General features: G+C 39.1%; 1 protein-coding gene across 1 annotated transcript in view; it reads left to right on the top strand.

Moving 5' to 3' along the window:
* Positions 1-26,113, top strand: part of CSTPP1 (centriolar satellite-associated tubulin polyglutamylase complex regulator 1) — a 79,348-nt gene that overhangs the window by 1,644 nt on the left and 51,591 nt on the right. Inside the window, exons 2-3 of the mRNA XM_058807319.1 lie at positions 7,173-7,275; positions 23,026-23,156. Of these exons, the coding sequence (XP_058663302.1) occupies positions 7,173-7,275; positions 23,026-23,156 (234 nt within the window). The remainder of the gene's footprint in view (positions 1-7,172; positions 7,276-23,025; positions 23,157-26,113) is intronic.

Raw genomic sequence — 26,113 nt, 5'->3', positions numbered from 1 at the left:
CGAGAGAGATTTCTTATCTGTACAAGATTGTTAGGTGCAAGCAGCTTTACTAGTCACTTAAGTGAGCCTCCTTTTATCTCTGTTCCACATGCTGATTTGGAATTCCCTTTTCATTTTGTACAGCTTTCTAAATTATTCTGACATTGGGGTCAGAAAAAGACATGTGACCATATTAGGGTGAAGAATAACTTGTATAAGAGTTTGTTCTGTTCTTTACTTAGTATACCTTGGGTTTAGATTGCAGTTTCTGTTGTCTATTAGAGGAGGAAGCATATTCTTATTAGCTAAAAGTTTTATGAAAACCAGTTTTTCTGCCTTCACGAGACTTTGTAACTTGCCAAACTGCTCACAGATCCTAAGGAGTTTAGTGTGTATTAGCAGTAGGAAAATGGTTAAAAGCCAAACCAAAACAACCCCCAACTCCCCCTCCTCCCACCCCAAACAAACACACCTCCCCACATGTTTTTCTAAGTTGCATTTCTGTTTTCTGCATTGGCATCATGAAGTCACCATTATTTGGGTTGTTCTATTGTGCACCTCAAGGTCTTGTTAGTACAGTTGTCTGAAGTGGGGCTGTAAGGAGCTGTGACAAATTTCACTTTCTGTAATTTCATTCTGGAGTTGCGTTGCCTTAGCTTGCCACTTAAGGTATTCTCTGACTCTCACAGAGCAGATGACCCTGCCATTTCTGAGCTGGAATGGGCAAGTCACCCAAACCCTTCTTCCCCTCTTCTCTTTCTATCATCAAAACCAGGCCATCACATAAATTAAGCAGCCAGAATAACATAATGTGCTACTTGCTATTTTATTTCCTGCTCTATTTGAGATAATTCTTCTACAACCAGTTGGAATGCTAAGAGGGAAATAAAAGCAGTTGTGAGTTAAAACAGAAATGAACAGGGAGAGAATATAGTATTCACTTAAGATGAAAAATAATTGCAAAGTTTGTTATGCCAAAATTCCTGGAATGCGAAAATCAGGGCAACACGTCTCATGCCACAATGAGACAGTAGGTAGAAGCAAAGAGATGACCTTTACTTAGGGAATAGGAATGGAGATGAGGTCTGCAGAACTGGCAGAAAGGCTACAGTGCAGATGATGTTGTTACAAGCAGGACATTATAAACAGTAGTTTCACTGAATAAACAGCATTTATTGCTTGGGTACAGTGATGATAATGTGTTTCTCATTTGATGGATGAGACTGAACCTACAGTAGGCAAAATGAGGCATATTTGGGACATTTTTCATGGCTTCCTCATTATGGTTTAATAACTGGTGATTGCTCAGTTATTTATAGCAGGCAGCAGAGCACTTAGGGTATTGTTCTGCTCATGCAGCTGTCTCTGAAGCTTCATATTGTATTACTTCCCTGCTCCCATTTGCTGTTATGGAGAAAAAGCTGTAGAGTACTGCAAATTTCCAAACTTCTATTTTCTATGTATTCTCTTGCCTTCTACCACCCAGCTTCAGGATGTTGTTTCTTGTCCTTCTTTGCCAATATAAGGCATGTAAGATGCTAGGAAAGTGCCTTATCAGTAAAGCATGGGCCTATCAAGTGCCAGAAACACAGTTGTGTTTCCTCATCTCTCATAAAAGGTCTTGGGTTTAATGATTAGAAAGAGTATACATTCTTTTACAAAACTGAGTAGCTCCCAAGAGAGAAGTTGTGTGGAGACTTTGCTGAAGCCTAAGGCTTACTCTTCTTCTGAACAGCCTTAAGAAATATTGATCTGGAAAGTGCAAATACAATAATTTCCTTTAACAGCATAATCAACACATAGGTTACATTGCTATCCAGACATCTCAGCTGACACTGGTTCTCCACTTAGTACAGATATTTGTTGAACTTCTGTGGAGCACTGTGACTTAAAGCTCTCATGGTCTAGAAAAAGAGAAGAGAATGCCTATTTAAAAATTTTATTTCCTGCTCTGTTGCACAGGTAGGACAACTATAATGTAGATTGAGTATAATGTGTAAGAGTTTGCGTATAGAAATGTTAGTTAAATCTTCAATATTTAAAGATTCAGTGTTCAAGAGCGAAGGATTCAATGTAGTTGAATCTTCTTAGAGTCAGTCTAATACTTTGTCCAAAAGATGGAGATTTCACCACCATACTGCTGCTGCACCACAGGATTTCCACCTTAACTTGAAAGGTGCAGGTGAAATCTGATCCTGAATTAGGTAGAGTTCCACAACTGGAGAGTACAGTCCTTTGCATATGTCCCTCTGAGCGTGAATAGGTAGGGAACCATTAGGCTACTTAATGCCTTATAACAAACTGAAATGACAATTTCTTCCACAATTAATAATTTTAGATTTAAACAAAAACCTCCAAAAACCCCAACGAAACAAAAAAAGAGAAGGTAACTCAACGATTTGCTTTGGTGGGGGGTGGTTTCTAGCAGCTGTATGACAACTTGCAGGAAACAGTCTGCTGGAAGGACTTGCACAATTGAGTTACTCTGTGTGCAGTATTATGCTCGTTGTTTGAACCAAATTCTCAGCTATGGTCAAGACTAAATTATAAATGGAAATGTTTCTTAAATTTTTTGTTGAAAGTGGTTTGAAAATTGGAACATATGAAGTGTACTGTAGTTATGGTGTGTGACCCCTTGGCATGTGCTCCTGAGTAAGAGCACGTCTCATGTTGGGTGATACCTTGGGTATCATAAGGTCTACTTGTACTTAAATGTTCTGTCCTTCAAAAAACATTTTGCTTTTGGGGGTTAATAGGAAATTACACTCTGAAGCTATGCAAAGCTGGAAGGAACTATGACAGTACAGGGATGTAGCATTTAGGTTAATTGTTTTGTTCACTCACTTCTCTTTCCCAGGCCATTTCTTAGCAATATCTGAAGAGATTGAGTCCTTAATAATGTCTGAAAAGATTATAATGAGCATCCTGAAAAACCATTGATGCTGGAAAAATTTCCAGAGTTGATGTGATTTTGTTGTTGCACTTTATATCCTTACTATTTCTCTCTGACATCATTATTGTTTTGGTAATATTTGCATGAAATTGATTTTATATTACTATGGATGTATCTTTCCAATGTGTGTAATAAGGTAGTCCTTAGTTAAGCTCCAGTTTAGAACAAGTACTCTGAGAGCATAAGGTAATAGCTAAATACTCTTTCAGTATATGTTCTCAGAGATTAAAAATACCAGAAATACTCCAGGTCCATTAAAGCTTGTTATGCTTTCAAGCTTCTGATAACTGAAATTAATCACAACGTTAATTGCATCAGGCAGTGTGTATTTTCAGCACTTCAGCTGAGGAGGAGGCAAATAAGTAAGGAGAGCTGGTCTTATCCAGGAATTCCCACTCCTGATTTTTCAGCATATTCAGTTATGCCAGGAATGACCCCAACTTTAAATCAAAAAAAAAAAAAAAAAAAAACCTCTGTGTGCGTACAGAACAAATTGCTTTGTTAGACAGCTCTTGTTTCAGAAGAAGTCATGTCTCCTGGAGAGTTATCCACTTGGATAGTAAAACCATTGCATATACACAGTATCATGTCAGTGCATATATTCAGTTTTGTGCAGTGATATTATTTGCATGAAATTTTCCTTCAAGACTTTTCAAGTATCAATGTTTGTTCTTACAACATGTGTAATCAAAGCTACAAAGTAGTGGATTGTTTGTTCTTATCAGAAGATTGAAACAAGTAATTTGGTAGCTTATAAAAAGACCATTTTTACTATTTTAAATACATATGCAAAATTATTTGGTGTTGCTATGGCTAAATTGAATTAGTTATGATTGTCTAATGTGCTGTAGAGAAATCCATAGAGATTGTGGATATAATCCTCATTATGCCTTATACTTGTATGACTTGGTCTGGCCATACTTGAACAGCCACTGCTCAGCCCTGAATTTGCATTCAGCCCAAAAGTGCGTTCATTCCAAAGATTCATTTTAATCATTGGGCATGTGTGTGATGGGGGGGTGTGAGCATGTGAGTATCACAGGCCATTCCCTTAAGTGCTGCAGGGGGCAGCTTTGGAGGAGCTGTATGTGCTGCTGCTGATTGGACTGAGTCTCCAAGTATAACATCACTGCTAGTGGCTTAGTGATAAGAGGTATTTACTTAATATCAGGTTATGGGCTGCCTGAAAAATCCTCTGTGAACTTCCTCTGTCAGATTCCTTTGTGAAACCCAACTGTTAGTTTTTAAACCTGACAGCAAAGAGTGGCACCTACTAAATGAGTGTGGCAGGCACACTGGTTTCCTGTTTGGGGTACTTGCTTGGGACTTCAGAGTTGAGAGTTTTTGTTATATTTACAGAATATAGGCTGCATTGGAAAGTTCTGTGTGAGTAGGCAACTTCTGTTGCAATAAGCCTGAAACAAACAAATATTGAGGATGATGTCCTGCTGTAACACCTCCTGTGTGGAAACTGCAGTATACTGGAGTTCTGTCAGGAAGAAAATTAGTAGAGACAGAAAGCTGTAATAGCACAGTATTTGGGCTTTACATTCTGATTTGGACTTGCTGCCTTGTTATTGCAAAGAGGGCCTCAAAATACAAGCAACCAGTACATCATTATCCCTGAATTTTCAAAATCTATTAAATGTATGAATAATCTCATTTATTTTGCCTAGAACTCCACAGATTTTTGACTATGCTTGCATAAACAGTTAATGTTCCGGTATGGTTCCAGTGTTTGTTATGGAAAGTACCACTTGTATAAATTAAGGAACTACTCTTTTGCTATAACCAGACTCCTGGCACTTTATTTTGCCTCTCTATCCTGCTAAAACCTGTCTGCAAATTACATTTTGTTCTGTGACTTTCCTGTATAGCATAGCATTAGTTGGGTTATAAAACATATTACTTGCATCGTTCCATGGAACTGGGCAGTCAGTGAACAGGAAGCCAGAGCTGGAATTTGGTTTGGCAGTGTGAACTGTGCTACCTGGAAAGAGCACAACAGCCAAAGGGACAAAGAGAGAGACTTCTCAAGGAGATTTAAAGTGCTATTTTCTTTTAATTTCTCTGCTCATAGTTTTCTTCCCTTCCCCACACCTCTACCCACTCTTCTGGGAAATAGGTATAGAGGCTCTTCGCCAGGATCCTTAGGCTATGCAACAAAAAACCTAAGAGAAATACCCTTTTACAAGCAATTGTATTCGCTAATGACCTATGTATTTTTGTGTACATTTTGAAAGGTCTAAAATTCTGTGTTGAAAGTTAATTTATTCTCCAGGAGCAGATTCAAAGGCATTTATTATAGAGGTCAGCTACATGGTGCTGTGTAGCACTGTGTGACCATGCCTATCTATTCCCAAAGGCTTTTAGGGGAGGTTTATGACGCTAAGGAGAAATATGGTTCATTGATAGGGACTGTTCTATGAAAGGAGTATACACTTCCCCATAAAGTGTTGAGAATGGTTTTGCAGTTGAGCTGAAGTTTATTGCAGGCTGAGTGGAAATCTGTCTGCTAGTACCATTTCCTGGCATAATCTGGTACATGTGACACCTCAAGAGGGGCCTTGGGAGACAATTGCTGAGTGTGAGATGGACTGCTTCAGGAGGAGGGAGGAAGGATGGGCTGAAGTAAAGTTACCCAGTTGTTGCTATCTTGAGCCTATGACTGAGCTGCACAGACTCATTCTTCCCTCGGGGAACACAGGTGCGCAGAGCTATTTTTCTTTAACCACTCACATAAATTAAATTTATTCCTTTGCATTAAAATAATTAAATAAAGCTACGCCCTGTATCTTTTAGTGCCAGATAATATCTTTAAACTTTTGGCTCACCATTTTGCTATCAGCTGCAAGGTATTTTCCAGGGTGTGCTTAACCAATTTTACTATTGTCCTGAAAAGTGTTCTAGGCAGAGAAATCCCCTGATAGCAATCAATATTCACGCATACTTTTAATCACTGTATCCACTGGGAATAATCGTTTCCGGGCTTCTCTTGAAGTCCACCCCACACTAAGATGAAAGGGCCTTCCATGCTGTGTATCAAGTGGCACAGGCTTGATGCTTACCAGGATATTAAACACAAATTAAAATGGTTTAGAGAATATTGATGTGGGTCTGAGGTTGGCCAGTTGCTGGTGAGGGGGTGATTCTGCCATGTCTGGAGCAGATTGGCAAGGAGCAAGAACAGCCCTTGCCTTTCCTATATTCCTTAAGGGTTTTCTCCTGCTCTTTTTAGGACACGACACTACTTGCAAAGGTACAGTAGGATACGTGTTTAGGATGGAGGTGTGTGGTTTGGGAACAGGGTTTGTGTACTTTCCAGGTTAGGAATGATTTTCCTGGGTTCGTTGTAACTTGTCTTCTGATTGTTGAACTTGTAGATTTGGAAAGTCTACTGCTTGCTGGCTGGCACATCACCTCAGACTCGGCTCTTTGTTGCTCTGGCTTGGTTTCTAGCCAAAAACATCAAAGGGACTCAGTGGTAAATCTGTGCTGCTTCCTCCCTGGCAAATGCTTGTTTTGTACAGTCTGCCCCCTGTAGAAGCAGCAAAACAGTTTGTCTTGCACCAAACTGTCTTTGCTCAGGAGTCTTATAAGTGAGTGTCATTCTGTGGTGAAGCATTGGCAGATCCACCATTTCTGAAATTCTCCTGTGTTTGGCCTAGGCAGTTATTTGAGACTGGCTGTTGAGCAATATAAATCTCTCTTGGCATTCAGACCTGTTCCCCACCTGCCACATTCACTGATGCTTGTTTGGAAACAGATGTACTTTTATTTGCACCTTCAGGAGGAAACCTTTACAAAGCAACCTTAAAGCTACTTGGCTTTGGTATAGAGGGGAAAGTAAAGAATACCTAAAGCTCTGCAACAGCCCCATCAAAACAGCATTGACAATCTGTGTAGGAAAGATGGCCCAGAACAGAGAACAGGAACTCCTCTGGAGTAAGCATTTTCCAGTGAAACTGCCTCACAACTCCTTATCTTCCTTCAATACCAAAATCTCAGGGGATTCTAAAAAAGGGTCAGTGCTGTTAATGACTAACTCTGTGTAGCCAGGAAGGAAAGCAGGATTTAGGTGATGAATTTTGCTATCTATTTCTGGGAGAAAGAAACCTCCACTCTCTAATTGAGGAAACAGATGCTTGATGTCTTGTGTAAGGCACACAGCTGGGCTTGTCTGGCTCTGGGAAGGCCCCTTATATTCTAACTTCTGTCTCTTACTGTTTTTTATTTGCAGCTCAGCGACATGTCCTCACATACATGGAGGATGCAGTGAGTCAGCTGCTGGAGAACAGAGAAGATATTAGTCAGTATGGCATTGCCAGGTTCTTCACTGAATAGTAAGTACATCAGGATGCTGCCAATAGGGCCAGCCTGAGGAGGGCTTTTGGAAACAGACAGAATACATGGAGAATGGAACTGGACATGTGCTGGTTATGTTGTGAATGCTGGTTTTTACTGGGTTAGTCAAGGGCTGCCTGAGTGTGTTTTGGAAATGTAGTGAGTTTTGTACAGTTCAGTACCTCTTCTATTACAAAGATTTGTGGAAAGCAGTCACTCTGGGAAACAGTGATTTAAAAACATGGAAAACCAAATTCTGCTTCTCTTGGTCAGGACTGTTAGTATCAAACTGCTTGAGAAATACTAAAGTAAACTGTTTCACAGACTGCTGCTGGTTTCAGCAGCACTCATTCTTCCTTGGGTATGAATTTGAATCATTTGTATCCTTGTGTGATTGTTGTTCTGTTAAATGCTTTAATAGGATGTCCCTTCTTCCCTTAAAACCTGGGTAAGTCCTTAAGTACTGGACATGAGCACTGTCTCTTCTTACTAATTCGCAAGAAAATTATTGAGGGAAAAACTATGTGCTTGCTCTCCAGAGAAAGTAATACTGACATTAGTCAGCTGAGCAAATAGTTGGAAAACAAGAGCTTAAGAAAGATAAAGAGCAGGATTACAATGACCTCCACCCAGCAACAGGATTTCTTTACCGGAGTTGAGGGCAAGGTGGCTTTGAAATATCCTGCTGAAATTGTCATTGAGGCATCTCCGCAGATTAGCTTGCATCTAATTTCAAATTGACTCTTCTCTGTCCTTTCTAAACTTTTGATCATATATATACTTCAAAAATTAAATGGTGAGCAAGAGGTTGTTCACACAGTGAAACTGTTCAAAATGCTCTGTAGTATTTCTTCATCTTGATGTGATAACCACTTTCTTTTCACTTCCTGTTCCTCTTCTACCTTTAAAAGAATAAGTAGTGGTTCAAAACCATTATAATGAACAAAGCCATCACCATAGAGCAAAACCCTCAGACTGACTTAGGTGCTGGAGATCCTGTTTTTCCCATTTATTTTCAGAGATACAATTTTTACAGTGTTTTCTTGTTCACAGTGAGTGTCTTGTGGAGTTTCTGATTTCATTAAAGGATTATAGGACTATATATATATACATTTATTTATTTATTTATTTATTTATTTATTTATTTATTTTGTATTATATATTATAATATTATCTATTATATATTATATATCTAGGAATATAGGATTATATATTTCCTGTAGGAAAAGGATTCTTTATCATTCATTTTCTAATACAGAACTAGTAGTTCTCCTTTTTTCTTTTTCTTTTCTAAAATATCTGGAGTTCAGCAGATGAAAATGTCTCCCCATACCAGAGCACAAACAAGCTTAGTAATTTTGAGAGCTGTGAAGATTTGAAATGTGGGATTCTTCATTTAAAGTGGAGAATAAATGATAGCCAACATGAGTGTAGAATGTGAAGTTTCATATTATGAAAATGTCATATGTTCTGGCTCCCAGGGCTTAGTGGTGAGCCCTCACTGCCCAGAAGATTTCTGTTCATCCACTCAATGTTTGTTCCTGCTGTGCTTTGAAGGCTACACTTCTTTCCCAAGCAAATAAACTTGATCTTCAAGTCTCAGCATCTTCAAGCTCAAAGATAACTTGTGAGATTCCAGAAGGTTTGTGGGCACTGTCCTAGTGTTTTCCATAATCCATTTTTTTCTGAAAGAGAGGATTGGAATGGACATATTTTGAAGTATGCTGCAGATCTGAGATGAAGGGACTTGGTATTAGGATGTCCAGTTTTTAAAATTGTCTTTTCCCTATTTATACTGACTTAAAATTAGAGACCAAGCCCAGATTTAGAAAGCTAGCAGGCAGTTTGGCAGGCCCAAACAAGTAAATTTTTTTTTTAAAGTCTTTATGGTGTAAAAGAATGACTTCTGTAACTTTTCAGAAATTAAATTAATCTGTCAAGGACAGGTATTAGATATTTTCCAAACTCCTTTCAGAGGGCATACCTCTCAATGTAGTGGTGTTCCATGGACCTCTCTGCTGGATTCACTGCTGAAGAGCAACCTGATGGCATTTCCATCATGCATTGCAATGCCCCACTTTACCATGTCAGTTCAAGTCTTTGAGCCAGTTGCAACAACTTGGGTTTTTTTGGTAATTAAGAAAAGTTTGTTGGGACTTAGCATACCTGAGTGAAATTTCAGAATTGAAAATTATGCAGTCATTTAGTTCTGTATGGATCAAGCAGAAAGTGTTTTGCTGGCAATGAGTATTTCAGTTTTTTCTAAGAAACAGAATTGGGTATGTATTTCACTGCTCTCCACCATCTAGCACTGTGATTGCTGATTGCAGAGGACTAACCTTGATCTCTACAGTTTTCCTTCCAGAATAGTTTTAGTCTTCAAGGATAGTTTTTTCTCCCACTTTATTCCAGTGTTCATTTGTTCCAGTCATGTGGACATCTGCTTTCAATCCTGGGAGTACCTTGAGGCTTCCCTCATCTGGCTCACTCCTGACCCTTACAGGAACAGGAATCAATCACCCCTCTGCCAATTAATCCACATCTTTTAGTTAAACAAGTAAAATTATGCCTCTCTTAGGACTAATCTTGACTTTATAGATATGCTGAAATGCTACTGGTATTTGTTCATTACAAGCTTGAGAAATCTCAGCTCTGCTCTTGAGTCTTCATGAAATGCAGACTCTTGAAAACCCTCTGTGTAATTACACACTAATGCTGCTTTGCTACTTCCAGCCTGATGTCTGTGCCAACATATCTTAAAGGAACATGTTCCCCCTATACATTATTTATCATCCTGTTTTCTTGATCTCTTCTATACTGAAGAAAAACAGGGCCCTCATTCTAATGCATTTGATCACGCAGAGGGAATGTGCATAGCATCCCATTTTATATTTTCTGGGCTCTTAAAAGGGTCTGTGTCTTTTTTTCATTTCAGCTTAAAGAACCAGCAAGAAAAAAACAAACAGATTAAGAGACTTCCTACTAGTACATTTTACTTTTCTTGTAAGCTAACCCTTTGCTTGAAACTTTCTCTTCCAGCATGCAGGTAGATGTGCTGCTCTGTTCAAGACTCTTTGGAAAGCTCAGAAATAATAACCAGTTGTAACTTACCTTGGTTAGGAAACTGTTTTTCCATAACTTTGTTTGTTTGATAAATCAAACACAAGTGAACTGGAGACAAGAGAATGGACTTTTTTATTTTTTTGAGTCTATATTCTTGTCACAAAACAGTTCTTCTTTTCTTTTGTTTCTGGCGAAATATGTCTTGACCACCTGCTAGCTGGAGCGTGACTGAGAAAAAACTCTTACTTTTGGCTTGTAGATGTAGCACTGCTTCCACTGGACTCTGCAAACTGATGGCTGAGATCCCCTTTTCCTCTAAAAAGTGTTTCTGCTGGCTCTAATTTGAACGCTCCTGCTGGATCTTATGTGACAGTTTAAGAGTATTTATCTGAGGAGGTATCTGTGGTGTGTGTGACAGGGTTGAGGGTCAGATACAGCTTTTAGATCTGTTTTGTGCCTGGCAATTCAAAATACCAGCTCAGCACTGTGTAGAGCCTTGTTTTACAGGAAGGAACATTTGCTTTGTTCCTAGTAACAAGACTGACAGTGCTATATAGCTTGGGATCCTTGGGAAGGAAGATGTTATCATGGTGAGAAGTATCAACTTCTAGCAATGAATGTACCTCATTTTCTCTTGCTGTCTGGATTGGCTGGAATGATTTGTTCAACTCTTTCCTTAGGGACAAATGTGATACTGCTCCTTTGGCTTTCTCTGGCAATAGACACAGGCTTTGGTATCAGACAAACTTTTGGCATGTTCAGTCCTTTATTGCTGTACAACTTAACAGAAATAAATCTGTAGAGTAAACAATGTCCTTCTCTTTAAAAATGTCTCAATACCCTTGGGGGAGGAGGGCAGGGGGGAAGGGCCAGGAACAAGACAGATGGGATGACCATGAGAACTAAGCCACTCACTGAAGGCAACCTTAATTGGCAACTGGAAATAAGCTGAATTATCTGATTATGAAAAGGAGAGATTCTTAGAGTTAGCTTAGAGCCATCAATTTTCTTTTTTCTTTGCATCTGTGTATGTAGGCCTTATCACTGTCATCATCTTGCTGTCATCTGCTCTGCATCTTTCCTCTTTTCAGAGTAACTTGTTTTGTCTTGTTTGCAAGGATAGTCTAAGCTCTTCAAGACAGAAGTGATATTGTAGTGCATGTACTTTACAGCACCTAGAGTTGTAGAATGTCGACTCTGTACTTTGTACAATTACAGTACAAACAGCAAAAACAGTAGTGAGAAGGTCCTTAGGGCTTTGACAAGTTGTGCCAGATTCCCCTTCTGAGAGATGAAGCCATTCATTTGAATTTTTCAGTACAACTGTTTGGGGGAGGGGCATTGGTTGTTGGGGTTTTTTAGTGTTAGTTCTTTGTGTTTTGGGCAAATCAGTAGTATTTGTGAGATATTAATACTCTTAGGATATTACCTAAAATATTGATATTCTCTCTGATATAATCTTCTGAGCAATTGCAAAAAAACCCACAACATTTCATGTGTTGTTCAAATACTGTCCTGATTCCTACATGTTTTCTGCTATGGAGAGAAAAAGATAAAATGATGCCATTCAATGCAAGACTGCACGGAGCCATGTGATCAGTATCAAGCTGCTGCTGTCAATGACCTAGCTGTGCTGCACCCCTTTGGGCTGCAAATCTCAGCTGGGATAATGTGCTTGATGGTTCCTGACAGGCTTTTACGTGGGATTCCTTGACCCCTGGGGCACTGCCTATGACTGCTGTCTGCCGCTCCTTTGCTCTTCAGTTATCAGTGGAAAGAGAGTGAATATATGAACTCAGACACAGCACTTGTGCCAGAAGCTCTGAGGAGGTTTTGCAGTTAATGTGTATAAGTTGCTGTGAAAGAAACATTTTGAAAGTGTCTCTCCACAGACTACAATGGATTTGCAGGACTGAATTTGTTGATAAATCTTTCTGGGGAACCTACAGTAATTGCATATTTCTCCACTAAGAGTGTTGCTAATGGACACAAAGCCTTTCTGTTAGTCCCTTTGTTGCCTTCCAGTCTCACCTCTACAGAGAAGCATTGTCAGAAGGGCAAACTCTCTTGTAATTGAATTTTTCCAGCCCACCTTAGAAATGGGATTTCAGTACCTCCTGCCCATTGTGCATGGGGTATGTGTTTTGTATGAGAGCTATGGAAGATCTGGGGGTTGTGGATAACTCTATATGACATTTAAATTATGTGAATTTTGTCTGGTACCTGTGTATCTGTCACTCTATGTTTTTATTATAGAATTCCTTTATGGGAGAAACAGCATTGGGATTTTGATATGGCAGCCAAGATCTATGAACTCCCGATTTTCCCAGAGTCATTTCTCTGTAACAAACATTGCAGCAAGTCCTAACCTGACAAATATGCTGATTGGGATAATTGCTGTTGAGTAAACAGCTAGAAAAATGCATATATTAATCTCAATAACACAATTCCCACTGTAGTTTGTACATGTTGCCAATATATTAGAAAAGGTCGTATTGTCTTACCTTACAATTGAGAATCTTACAAATGAGTGGATATTCAGATGCGTCCCTTGCAAAGAAATACAAGGGGGATGAAAAGGTAAAAAATCTTTTTTGTAAACAGGATTATCTTGGAACAATTGTAGCAAAGCAGTAGCAGAACTGAACTTAAAAGAAAGTATTTACCAGTGATGCTCTATGTGGTAATATACTCCACATAAGAAACTTCTCATACTGTTTGGTGACAAAAGAATCTGCAGGATTTGCCAAAGCATATGAATGTTAATACTGGATATCAGCATCTTGTCAGCACAGGGTAGTTATCCATGATGTCTGCGCTTACATACTGACTTGACCTGCACTATGCTCTTGCTCTTTGAAGAGAGGTAATCACAGTTTCCGTGTGCACTGTGATCAGATTATGATGCTCCTAGTATAGACCCACAGGAGTAGCAGTGCAGTCTTTGCCCACTTCTTTCCTATTCCTTCACATCATGGAAATTACATACTTACTTGTGGTCTTTTTCAGAATAGCTGCAGCAAGAGTTGGCTGACTACTTTATGGAGACCTTATGAAATTTGGTATATTTTATTTTTTCTTACAGCCTTGAAGGTTGAAATGCAACACATGTGCCATGAAATTGAGCTTCCTTTTGATCAAAGCCAACTGCATACAGGTGGCGTGGATAGCTAATAAAACTGGAAAGAAATTTCCCAAAAGCCAGAGTCCAGGAATGTGGCAAATGGTACAAGCATCAAGACGATATATATCTGAGTTAACTTTGCACCTTTTCTATGTGCTAGGGTTGAATGTACTATCTTCTCTCTAGCTTTAGTTTTTAACTCTAGTAAAACTCTCGTTTATGCTTGCAATTTTTTTATTGTTTTTCATCATAGTTGCTGATATTACTAGTACAAAATTGGAGAAGTATATGGTACCAGCTGGGAGTTAGGATCAGGCTTTTGTGACTTCAAATGTATGAACTTATACAGGCTGAGGGATGGACAGATTGAGAGCAGCCCTGCCAAGAAGGCCTTGGGGATACTGGTGGATGAAAGGCTGGACAGGAGCTGACAGTGTGCATCACACATCAATGTGCATTCCTGGGATGTCACAGAGTCTTCTGTTTATTTTTACTTTCTCCATCAGTCTGCTATTTTTTTTAATTTTATATCTGTGATATTGGCTGGTTCCTGCCCTGTTCTTGCATTTCTTATCATGCATCTCTGTTGTGGTTTTGTTTCTATCCTTGCAGAAGTGCAAGGGCCCTCAAGTCAATATTGGGGAGCTCTGGAAATCTTATATTGTCCATCTTCCACTGAGAAAAGGTCTGTAGTAGAGTTTGCTGTGATGCAAATTAGATATTCAATGCTGATATAACCGTTTGATCAGCAACTTTCCCCATCATTCTGGAAAATTGCTCAGTTGTGCTTGCTGAGTCACTGTTGGAATATATAGGAAGAGATGAGAAACATAAATAATGATATATCCCCCACAGATGTAGTGGGATTACTTACAGTCTTTTGCATACAGTCTGCAATGTGTATATAAAGCAGTAATCTCACCTCATGCTTGGTCACCTGCTTGAAAGATTGGATTTCCTGCAGTTTCTCAAAGTGTTTTGAAGGAAACTGTTTTAGTAATATGAAATTGGGAACTGGAATTCAGTAGAAATGCACTCAAGAACAGCAGCTTTGGAAAAACATAGCAGCATAGAAAATTTGGTACATGGTGTTTTTCCCCATATTGTATGTGGGAGTTTAAAAATTACTCTTAAGAATGAAAGGCATAGTTTTATAATTTTCTGTTAGCAATATTTTCTTTTTAACATATGATTTCCTCCAATAAAGCTTTTGATGTTTTCAGCAATAAGAGTACCAGTGTTGGATACATGGTAACTTCATGAATAGTAGTACCTCTCTCTGTGGTACTAACTCACATGGTTTAGTTCTTGTTTTAATGAAGCACTTTGGCATGGGTCTAGGCTACTTCATGTATATAGGACATCAGTTTTAGAGTTCTTGGCTTACATCTGTCTAACCCTATAAGGCTTCCTATTAAATTGGAATCAAGTAGTGTAAGTTTAAGGAACACTTTATTTCTTCCAGAAATACCTTTAAGGAAAGATGGATCCAAATTGAATTTGGGGTTTGGTTTTCTGTTGTTGGTTTGGGTTTTTTTCCCAGTTTTCTGTTGTTGGAAGGACTTTTGTATTTGTTCTTAGGCTGCAAAATGTTGAGGAATCACAGAAAACCTTGAGGAACATTTCTAATTGCTATGCTAAGAGGATGTGTTCCCTAATATATGTGTTCCCTTGTGGACAAGACCAACAGATGGAATTTTTTTTTTTACATTAGGTATGCCAAACTGTAAAAATCAGCAAATGTTTGCAGCAATGGAATCTGATAAGATCCCATAATAGGATTTCTTATCCTTTACAGGATAAAATCCCTTAACTATGTCTGCATCTCCAGTAATATCAAACACCAAAAGTCTTGTAAGCCTGAAAAATGCATTTTTGAAATATGGTTTGTCTTCCTTTTCTGTAAAAACAGCACTAAACAATAGCAAGAAAAGCAAAAAGTCTAGTTTCTTGAAATCTGCATGTCTTCAGAGAACCTGAGATTTTCTGTGCAGTGCTATGTTGAAACCATACAGATCCCAGAATACATTAGCTTTAGTGAGTTGCAATAACCATGTCCTGCAAATTTAATATTATTGTGTATCTTCAAGTGAATTAAACAAACTGTAGCTGGTCAACACTGTAGCCAAGAACTTGTAATGAGCACAAAGTGGTTTAGCTAAGCAATCTCCAAATGCAGAGTTAGCATTAATGTCAAATGATCTAACTTCATCTATATTAGGGAATTTTGACAAGGTTCACTTGTTGCCATGATGAAAATATTGGAAGCTGCTCAGTCTTTGATATGCTATAGTCCTTGCCAAGGCAACTGAATTGGATGACAGAGTACCAGTTGTAAATTTCTTCCTCTGAATTTCTCCAGTCAAAGGAAGGCTGAAATGAGCAAATAGGGAATCTGTTTGCATGGCACCAGTGTCGAATCTCTTTGGAACAGGTATTCAGTTATATTTCAGTATTTTGTGCGTCACCACAGCCATAACATGATTGGGCTGCTACCTTTTAAAATAACTAAAAGTCTAGTTTATTAAACATGGAACTGTCTTACATCAGGAGAATTCATGCAGAATGGAGCAAGCAGGCCCTTACTTGTACTTATGCTTTGGCCTCAACTTTCTGCAAAGTCAATTTGCTTTTACATGGTGTTTTACTTTGATCTCAGGAGTTCAAGATGGGTGCAGTTCCTCAATAATTTTCAAATCTATACTCCTCCTTTGGTGGACATTTATGCTTTGGTATCAAAATCCATCTCCAGCCGATGTCAATTCCATAGCTACTTTCTGAAGTGTTAGATAAGAGGAAATCAGAGTACTACCTTGTGTGGCTTGTGTTTTTAATAGTGTTTTTCATCTTTGTGCCATCCTGTCACCCTTAGCACAGATTCATGGTATGGTTTCTGTGGCATCTTAAATCTAGTGAATGAATTCCACAACACAACAGTGAGGACAGAAATAATCATTGGTTAATAAAGGAAGCCAAAGAATAGAGATCATGGTGTATGATAATGAAGCTAACAGAGGACTTGCTCCCATACCCTCAGAATATAGAGAGTTATAGAGCAGTTCAGAAGGAATTTTCTTCTTGCCCCAAAATGCCAAGTTGGACTACTTGAACAAATACTAAATAGATTAGCTGGAGAGTTATCAGTTTTCCTGGTGTAGTCATAATTTTGGATTGGTTTTTTATTTATGTATTTAGTTTAGGTTTGGGCAGAAAAAACCAGGGTTTTTTGAGGGAAGCTGGGTAGCAACTTACAGTCTTCTCCATAAAAGCTAGTTATAATGGTGTTCATGCAGCCATTCCTGTGGTATGCAACTTACACAGTTTCCTACTGTAAAAAATCTCTGTTTATACCAGCAAGACCTCTCCAGACTCACTGAAGCACCATGTAGTTTGAAATTGCACCTGATCAGACTGAAAGAGCTGGTCATGGGTGATTGATGCTTATCTGTGAAGGCTTCTTTACTTTTCCCTTAAGCACCTTGGAGGGCTTCTGCAGGGCTATTTATGGTCTTTCATTGTATGCCCTTTCCCGTCTTCCTGAATGCTGGGCTTCCCAGCTCATAATTCTAAGAAGAAGCTTTATTTCACCGTAGAAAGGGGCCCCAATATGTGGCCTATTATATCCATATCAGCTTGCTTACCCTTTTCAAACAGCTATTGTGTTTTAATAGGGCCCTGCCTGGCAGGGGGAGTCCTTAATTCCTGCCATGTAAGAATGGTCAGCTTGAGTTACAGCAAACTGCAGGATGCTGCTCTGATCAAAAGGCCTCTGTTTTTAAAGATTCCCACGTCCCCACCCCTCCCCATTTGCCTTTTAATTTATTTTTTTTTTTAATCCTGGGCTACTAATTCAATACAGTGTGGTCATTTTAGCTTGGGATTTCCAAGGCTTGAGGTGTTAAATTACTGACCTAGCATATGAAAAATTAAGGGAGAGGGACTCTAAAAAAAGATAAAGGCTTTCTGGGTAATAACAAGCAAGCGCAGCAACTCCTTTAATCCTTTCCTTCTCCAGAATCTGTAAACTGGTCTCAGAGGGTTTGATTTGCTACAAAGCAACATAAGAAAGCTTGTTCACTGCCTACTCTGAGCTTTGTCACAGGTGCTGTGGTTCATTTCCTTCATCCCAGTACGTGGGATAATCTTTGTACCACCTGCATTAAGTCTGCCACGAATACAGAGATTTCTATCCTATATCAAGTAGTCTGAAAACAGATAATTAAAATTTGTCACTTCTTTCCCTCTTTCCACACCCTTCAGCTGAAGTAATCTTGAGTGCATGAGACAGGAAGGATCTCAAAAGATCCAGTCTCTGTGTTTGCAGTCTTATATCACCCAATCTTGCCAAAATTTTTTTATGTTAATGATTTCCTATCTGCCTAGTTGTTAAAAAAAACGATTATTTCCCTTAAAGCCAGTCATCAGGAATAACTTACAGCATCTGTTTTGTCTTAACACATTTCCAAGGAAATGCCTAAAAAGCACTGCTAATTTCGTTAGAGGGAGATGGTGGTTTCCTTGAGGCTGACCTCAGTGTCCCAAGTTTTAAGATGTGTGGAATTTAAAAAAGCACTTGAAACAATGGCTTTGAATTGAGGAATGCTCATAGTCCTACTCTACTTTCCAAGGGGGATAGCTAAAAAAGCAGTCCAGTGATTCATCTGAATATTGCAAATATTGTAGTAGTCTTAAACCAAGAGGTGAAGAATAAAATGATCTTAAAGTACATTCATACAGCAATAATCTAATCACTACGACGGTGATTTTTTTTTTTTTTACCCAGTTATGCCTCCAGCTTTAAGTGTTCCCTCTCAGGGTTCCTTCTAGGCAAGGTAAACCTCACTTTACTATCTCAGAGCATAGCCTTAGGCTAAGTGCAGTTGGTTATTTGGGGATGCTTTTTTGTTGTGGATGCGTTATTTAACAATAGAAATTTCCTGTTTTGTAAAGTCTTTTGCATTTCAGTATTTTCTATTGCTAGAGCTAGTTATTTGTTACCCATTGTAGCATAGTCTTTAATCCTAATACTCCTGGTTATCCCTACTTACTGTGCTTTAGTTCACACAGTGAAACAGTCTTGGAGCTCTGGCTCCTTTCAGGTTGGGCTCAACCGGAAGATGTGTTCCTTCTGCAAATGAGCATTCAGTCAATGGGACTAAATTGAAGTAGTCCAGGGCATGTGTCAAGAAAAACAAATCCTGGGATGCCCATGATGTTGACATCAAATCCTCTGCACTGCTTTTCTCTACAGACCTTTCAGTCAGACTAAACATAGCCTCTGACAGCAGCTTTGCATTTGAGGCTAACTTATTTTTGCTTGAGACACTCAACTCTGTTTTAATGGCTTAGACACTTATGCAGCTGGCAAGAGAAGGGTGTGTGGGGGAGTGTGTAAGTGGTTTATGCTCAAGAAGCCTTCAAAATTTTTTCTTCATCATACTCTTGATCGAAAGTGCAAGCAGTAATGCTGTCAATTAAGGAAATATGGTCATTATCCCTTGTTTTCCACTTGGTAGAGGAGGGGTCCTGTGAACTTGTTCAGCTCTTTGCATGGTAACCAAAGGTGGTACCTGCTAGGGGGACAGCAGGGTCCTGGCAAGCTCTTCTATCCTTCTCGAGGACTTGGGACTCTGCATTGTGCGTATTTGGCTTTGCCTGAGTTCAGCAGGCAGAGGCTAACTGCTGCAATGGGTTTCAATTGAGATGTTACCATAGTATCCTGGGACTTTTACAATCTATTTAGAAGTCCAAAGGTTTGAAAAGAGTGCTTGAAAGTTTCTGGACTCTGGCAGGTTGCCGAAAAGTAAATACACAAGAAGACAAAGCCTTATGAAAGCTGCTCTGTTCAGAGAAGCGGCACCTGAGTGCTAGGATTCCCAGCACAGCCATTTTTGAGAGCTGTGGCTGTTTTATCACAGTCTCCTCCCAAATCTTTTTTCTTCCGTTCACGTGTATGTGCCATCCCATAAGATTAGCCTGGGTGTGCTGCCAGATGCAGCCCTCTCAGCAGTGGTGGTGGAGGAGACTGTTCTGGGGTTTGGCTGCTCTGGGGCACGGAAAGGAAAGGAGTGAGAAAGCATCCTGAAGCCCCTACTGTAAGAATTTCTTTAAATATCCCCATCAGCTGAGAACCTTGCTTTATTCTTCTCTCGTCTTTCTTCAGGATTTTCTCACAAGTGAATGGAAAAAGCTGTTTTGTTAACAGAGTATCCAGTTGCCTAACAATTCTTGTGTGAAATATGAGTGCTCACAGTAAACTGGTGTTAACTAATGAACATTGAATTCAATTTGTAGTCTTGGTTTCAGCAAGACAAATAAAATCACATCATTAATAACTGTTGTTAGTCTTCTAATTTTCCTACTCTATTTACTGGTAGAGGACTGAAGCAATCATTAGGTTTGCAATAGGAGGCTTGGAGACTAGCACAGTTGTTGAAAGCTTTCTTCTAGAAGGAATCTCTTGCAGATGGCTACACTTTAAATGCCTGAAAGAGGAAAAAGAGCAATTAACCAGAGAAGTGAAAAATTGTTTTCCCTACTTCTGGGTTCCCAAACCCATTTCTAAATGATTGAGGACAAAGTAATAACTTGTTGAAGTACCCTGTTTTTTTCCTAAGTCTTTATTCTTCAAATGTGCTGAAAAGTTCTGGCCACTTAACTTTGGTAACAGTATGAGCTGTTCACTGAGAGGAGGACAGATAGAGGGAAGACTGAGCAATCCTAAGGGAAGAATCTCAGCAGCTGTTCAACTTGCTGAGAATGATTGAGCTTAATGGTGAAATTTGCTCCTTTATTGTTGATATCTTGCTTAAGCCATTCCTCTGAGTGCAGCTTATTTCATTTCTGCATTCAAAAGATATTGGGAAAAACATCTGTTTGCATGTATAAAAATCAAGGTAAGGTGTGGGTCATATGCCCTACTTACTGTTGGAATACATGTAACAACTTTGGGTCGTCATAATTTTTCTTTCTTCTAGAAATGTTTACCTGTAAGATTGCCACATTAATGGTATCTTCATCTCTGGGCAGCTGTTAAAAAAAAGATGGCCAAGTTATTTTGGTAGTGGCCATCTGCCCATGATCTAGGAATTGCAACATATATAGTTTATTCAAAATATATAGTGTTCCTGTCCCTTGTAGTGATCTTGACCCTATCTGAGAATAGATTTGTCATTGGGCTGCTTGCTGGATAGCTCCATCATGGGCTGATTCCTTTGAGCTGAACTTTTACTACTTAAAAGGAATGTAAGTATAGGGTGTCTGAAATGTAGCATCTTAACTGGGATAAAATTCTGACTCCCAGGCTTGCAATCTTGAGCTTTTGGGGGAAAATCCTTCCATTGTATAGTTAAACAAAATCCTCCTTTACTCAACTTGCTGGCGGCACTTGGCTGTCAGCACGACCAGGTGTGCTGATGTTCCAGCATATCCACCCACTCTTTTAACTGAGTAAGCAACAAATGATATCATACCCTTCTGCCTGGTAGGTTTAAAGCTATCCCATGCTGAAAAAGTGAGTGACTAGAGTTTTTGCTTATTAGAAATAAGGAGCAATATAGTGGGGCTGTCTCCTGTGAATTAATAGTATGTTGGCTTCATGTCTGGACCTTTCCATTACAATTGTGCTTCCAAAATCTGCTTCCAAAATTTGCATGTTCTGTAGATGTTCTGAGCAGCATAATTTGGTGCATTTCATTGTGTCATTGTGCCTTCATTTTCTTTCTCTTCCAAAATGTCTCCCTTGTGTGTGTTTTCTTTCTGAAAGCTGACTTCTTCTGTTACACCAACTTTCTTCTTTTTCATCTGTATGCTTCTTTTGTCCATCAGTCTTTCATCAGTGAAACAATGCAGATCAGAAATGAAAGAAGTCATACAGGCTGTGGTTTGGGATGAGAAGATCTGAAATTCCATTTCCAGTTTTGTCACAGGCATCTTGTGGGACTTTTTGCAAGTTACTTTACCTTACTCTGAACTTGTTCACTCTAAGGCAGTGAGTGACAGCACTTTGTAACGAACACTCTTTGCTTGCAATGATAGTCATGTAATTTTGGCGTATTTGGATCCAGCACATGATTTATTTATTTACTTTAATCTCTTGAGACAATGGTTGTGCTTTACTTTGCATGAATAAGGTTTCATAAATATGAAATACTGTATGTGTCCATGATATTTACAGGAAGAATATTCCTGATTCCAGGATTCAAATGTCATGAGTGTTTCTTAATCATAAGGCGATTGTACTTATTTTATTTACATTTCCTTTTGGGTAGGGGGGCTAGAAACTATGTTCTGTACTACCTTTCAACACATGACAACAGATTCTCTTTGCTCACATATGTTTGAGAACCAGGATATTAAAAATGAGAAATGGTGATTCCTTTTGTAAAAACTGAATGGCTTCTCTCCACACACACACCACACCCACACCCAGTTGTTACATGACTCAAATTTTGCTGAAGTCTGTGTGGAATAATTCTCTTTCAAATGTGAGACCCTTTTCTGTATTATGAAGGATAAAGTGATTTAAAGTCTTTATATTAAAAGAGGTGATTTAAAATTGCAGACTGAGAGGGTTCACACTGACCACCAGATTTTGTCTGTTTCAGAGATGCTACCTTTGGAGAGGATCTGCTGTGATGAAAGTAAACTTGTATCTTTTCATTAATTCTCATCTATGAGGGAGAGTTAAGCTGCTGTCCCAAGTGAATGTTTTAATGATCTCTCTGGAGTGTTTCAAAGCTTTGTCCCACTTGCATGATGCCAAGTGAAATGCACAAAATCTATCTTTGAGGCAACCCTGTCATTATACCTTTTGGTATATAATGTTTGTATTTGCATTTCTTTTGTTCTTGTATGTTGAGCTTTACCATGCCCAAAGGAGAACCTCTTGCACTTCAGAGAAACCTTTGTAAGACAAATGTTTGCTATAATAAGTTAGCCTAAAGTGCTTACAACTCATATTTTAGAAATTTATACTAAAATACAAAAACATGAGTGTTGAATTGAAGATTCATCATAATGACCAACTACGTTTTTCAAAATGCATTAGTGCAAATGGTTGTTTAGTGGTGTGTCAATCAGCTTTTCATCACAACTGCAGTAAATTTTATCCAATAGTCAATTTTCAGTAACCTAGAAATGATACCTTGAAGCTTCTCTTAAAGAGGATTTTTTTGTGGCTTTAAAGAAAACTGTAATGTAAACAGCAGTGAAGTTCAAAGGTACTAAAAGAAAGGGCATCTTCTGGTCAAATAAACAACAGTTACTCTTGGCAAGCCATTTTCCAATGGATTGTTTTTAAATAAGTGGGTCTTGGACACTTCTTGCTGGGATTCTTTAGAATCAATTTTACTTTCACAAACCTCTAATTCCTATAATTAAAATTCAGTGTGTGGTTTTTGCAAATAGTTTTCTCTCTAGAGAACAGATGGGTATAAACTTTGGAGATTTGGTTTCACAAAATGTAATGGCCAGTGGTTTTCTTGCTGCTGTTCTAGTTGTTCCCAGAATATTCATGTTGGTTCAGCTTTCTAACATTGTTGTTTTGACTTTCTGTCCACAGTTTTAACAGCGTGCGGCAAGGAACACACATCTTGTTCCGTGAGTTCAGCTTTGTCCAAGCCACCCCTCATAACAGGGCCTCTTTTCTTCGGACCTTCTGGAGGTGTTTCCGAACTGTGGGGAAAAATGGAGGCAAGTATTCCAGCATCTGCTGCTGTCCTGTTACCTTGACATGAAAATCGTTAGCCAGGCTATTCATGCACTACACATACTGACCCTTCACATTGCATTCTAATATCCTAACATTATTAATGGGGAGAGAACATCACATTTCCTGTGGAATGGTTAAAAATGGCTCCCAGAATATAGCTGTGTAGAAGCACCTTGTTGCCAGTGCTACTTCTATAACAGAACAGCATGTCAAGCAACAATAGATCAGAGGGAGGACATTGTGGGCCTGTGCATTGAGATAGATCGGAAAAAAATGTGCTGGAGGTTGGTGGCTGGGACCCAGAGAAGGTTAGAATATTGGGTGTGGAGCATGAGGGAAGGGGATGCTGAGATTCTCAGCCAGCTGGGCTCCTGAGTGCTTTCATTGGGAGCCTGCAGGAGGCTGGGTTCAGTGGTGTGGGGCAGCTAACACTGCCACCTGAGCTGTGTCTGAATAGTCCTGCCATAGCTAGGTGATGCTGCAGAATCCTGATGGCTGTGGAAGAGGGACCACTGACAACTGTGTGACCTCTTCCCCAACCCTACCCACAAGGAAAAAGCTCCAGTGCCAAAATAAATGCTCAGCACTGTGCTATCATGCCTAGCTATTCTTATATTACACTTGGTATATTAGGTATTACAGAACTGGCTAGAGTTCAAAATAAACTCTTGTAACTACATGCAACTAAAATTATGTTTTGTTTTACTTTTTAATTTGGTATTTTAAGCAAATACACTGAAAGTTGCTGTACAAATATGAATGTTGGTGGGGGTTTTTAACTGTAATCCTCATTTCTTTCAGGCTATTCAGACTCATTTCTTCTTGCAGGAAAGACTAGAACCATCTCTTAAATATAGATAAAACCTTGCCTTCTGGCTAAGCTTTGCAACACTTCTGGTTTTGATGAACAGAATTTGCCAGACCGTGAATAAAGACTTTTGTGTGCCATCTAGATCTTTGGCAATTAAGCAATCACAGTTAAACATGGCAAAATCTGCAGTAAGCTGCTGAAGTAACTGACTATGCTATCTGTAACACCTTCCTCTCACTGAGAGGTACTTTGTTATGTTATAAATAATTTACTTTAGTTCAGGAATAATATTTTAAAGATTTGAAGTAAATTATATAATACTAATTTAACAGTATGCAGTAAGGACATACCTGTTTTGAAATCAGGTCATAGTCAGGGAAAAAAAAAGTATACTCCTAGATGTATTTCTATGGGGAAGTTAGAGATAACAGTGAAGAAGTCATCCAGCAGAACTGCAGCTGTTTGTGGTAAACCATATTGAAAAATTGAGAAGAAGCTCTCTGATGCAAAGTATCCACTGCAGTACTTTCAGTGCAAGGTTTCATCAGGCTTCTTTTATCCAGCACCAACCACAGCCAGATGAAGGGCACCTGGATTTGTTGAAAAGAATGGATAAGTTTTAGTTTCATAGTATCTCCTTTCTCTTTAGCTTTTAGTAGTTTTGTGTGAGTGTGGAAAAGGCCATAGAAGAAAGTATAATTACCAAGGTACTTTGAAGAGAAAGCGTAATAAGCACAGGAACAAAAGCTCAGCTGGATGTTGCTAAGCTCTGGTTGTGGCCTAAAAGGAGTTCAGTGTGTATTTTTCTAACTTTTAAGTCCACTAGCTTCACTTTTTAGTCTGGGTAAATATTACATGTTTAGCTGTATATTTATACATCTACATACATTTTCTTTTTACACTAACCAGAGACAGAAATGCATCACTTTGGATAAATTACTGTCAATATTTTCTTCCACTTAGTCCAATTTCTATGGTTCTCTAGTCATAATTATAGACTAGAACCTCAGTATTTTTTATTTCAGTTTTACTTGCTATGGATTTTTTTTTTACTATACCTGCGTGAGGAACTCAACATTCATGGCCACTTAAGAATTGAACTCATTTACTGAGAAGCTGAACCTGTGCAATGTGGTGGGTGAAATATGCTCATTACCACACTCAGGCATAGAGTAGACCTTGATGTTTTTTCTTAGCTGTGTTTGCATGGGAAACCTGTGCTGAAGCAGACTCCTGAGAGGACCACAGAGAGAGGAGCACATGCTGCAGCAGCTTTGCTGGCAGGACTTGTCACTCCGTGGGGGACTCAAGCTGGTCCAGTGCATTCCTGCAGGACTGTGCTCCATGAAAGGGACCTACTCTTTGTTTGTGATGAGCTGCAGCCCTTGGGAGGGTATTATGCTGCAGAAGTTTGTGGAGGAGTGTCTGTGGAATGTCATATTGGAGCTGGGGAAGAGAGCAAGGAGATAGAAATGGCAGAGACAATGTGTGACAAACTTCCTGGTCTCCCTGTGTCACTTTGGGGAGGGAATGTAGTAAAGAAATCAGGAGTGAGGTTGAGCCCAGAAAGAAGAGAGGGCTGAGTGGAAAGTTTATTTGGTTTTATTTCTCACTATCCTACTCTGATTTCATTGGTAATAAATTCAATTTCATTTCCCCAAGTCGAATCTGTTTTGCCTGTGATAGTACCTGGTCAGTGATCTCTCCTGTCCTACTCTTGCTTCATGAGCATTTAATTATATTTTCTCTTGATTGTCCAGTTTAAGGGGGGGAGAGTGACAGAATAGCTTTGGCGGGCACCTGGTCAGAGTCAAACCACCATAAGGAGATAAGTTAGTTATGGAGTCCTGGTAAGAAATTCTTCTTATGGTTATATACTATGCAACTATGCTGTTTCTGAAATTAGTAGCAATATAGCTTGGGCTAACATAGGAATGTTGCTTTTGAGACCTGAACTAGAATTTCTGCATTCGATGCCCTGTGTGAGGTGTATGAAGTGTTACTCATCAAATGGCCACTTTATGTCAATGGAATTTCTGTGTGCAGAAAGGGATGAAAATATACCCTTTGTTTTCTACAGCACGATTCTTATCTGCCCCAGTTTTCTCTCTGGGTTTGTTTCTCAGC

The sequence above is a fragment of the Ammospiza caudacuta genome, chromosome 6 (genome assembly GCF_027887145.1).
Source record: "Ammospiza caudacuta isolate bAmmCau1 chromosome 6, bAmmCau1.pri, whole genome shotgun sequence".
NCBI classification, from domain to species: Eukaryota; Metazoa; Chordata; class Aves; order Passeriformes; family Passerellidae; genus Ammospiza; species Ammospiza caudacuta.
This window is presented reverse-complemented; position numbering and strand designations above follow the sequence as displayed.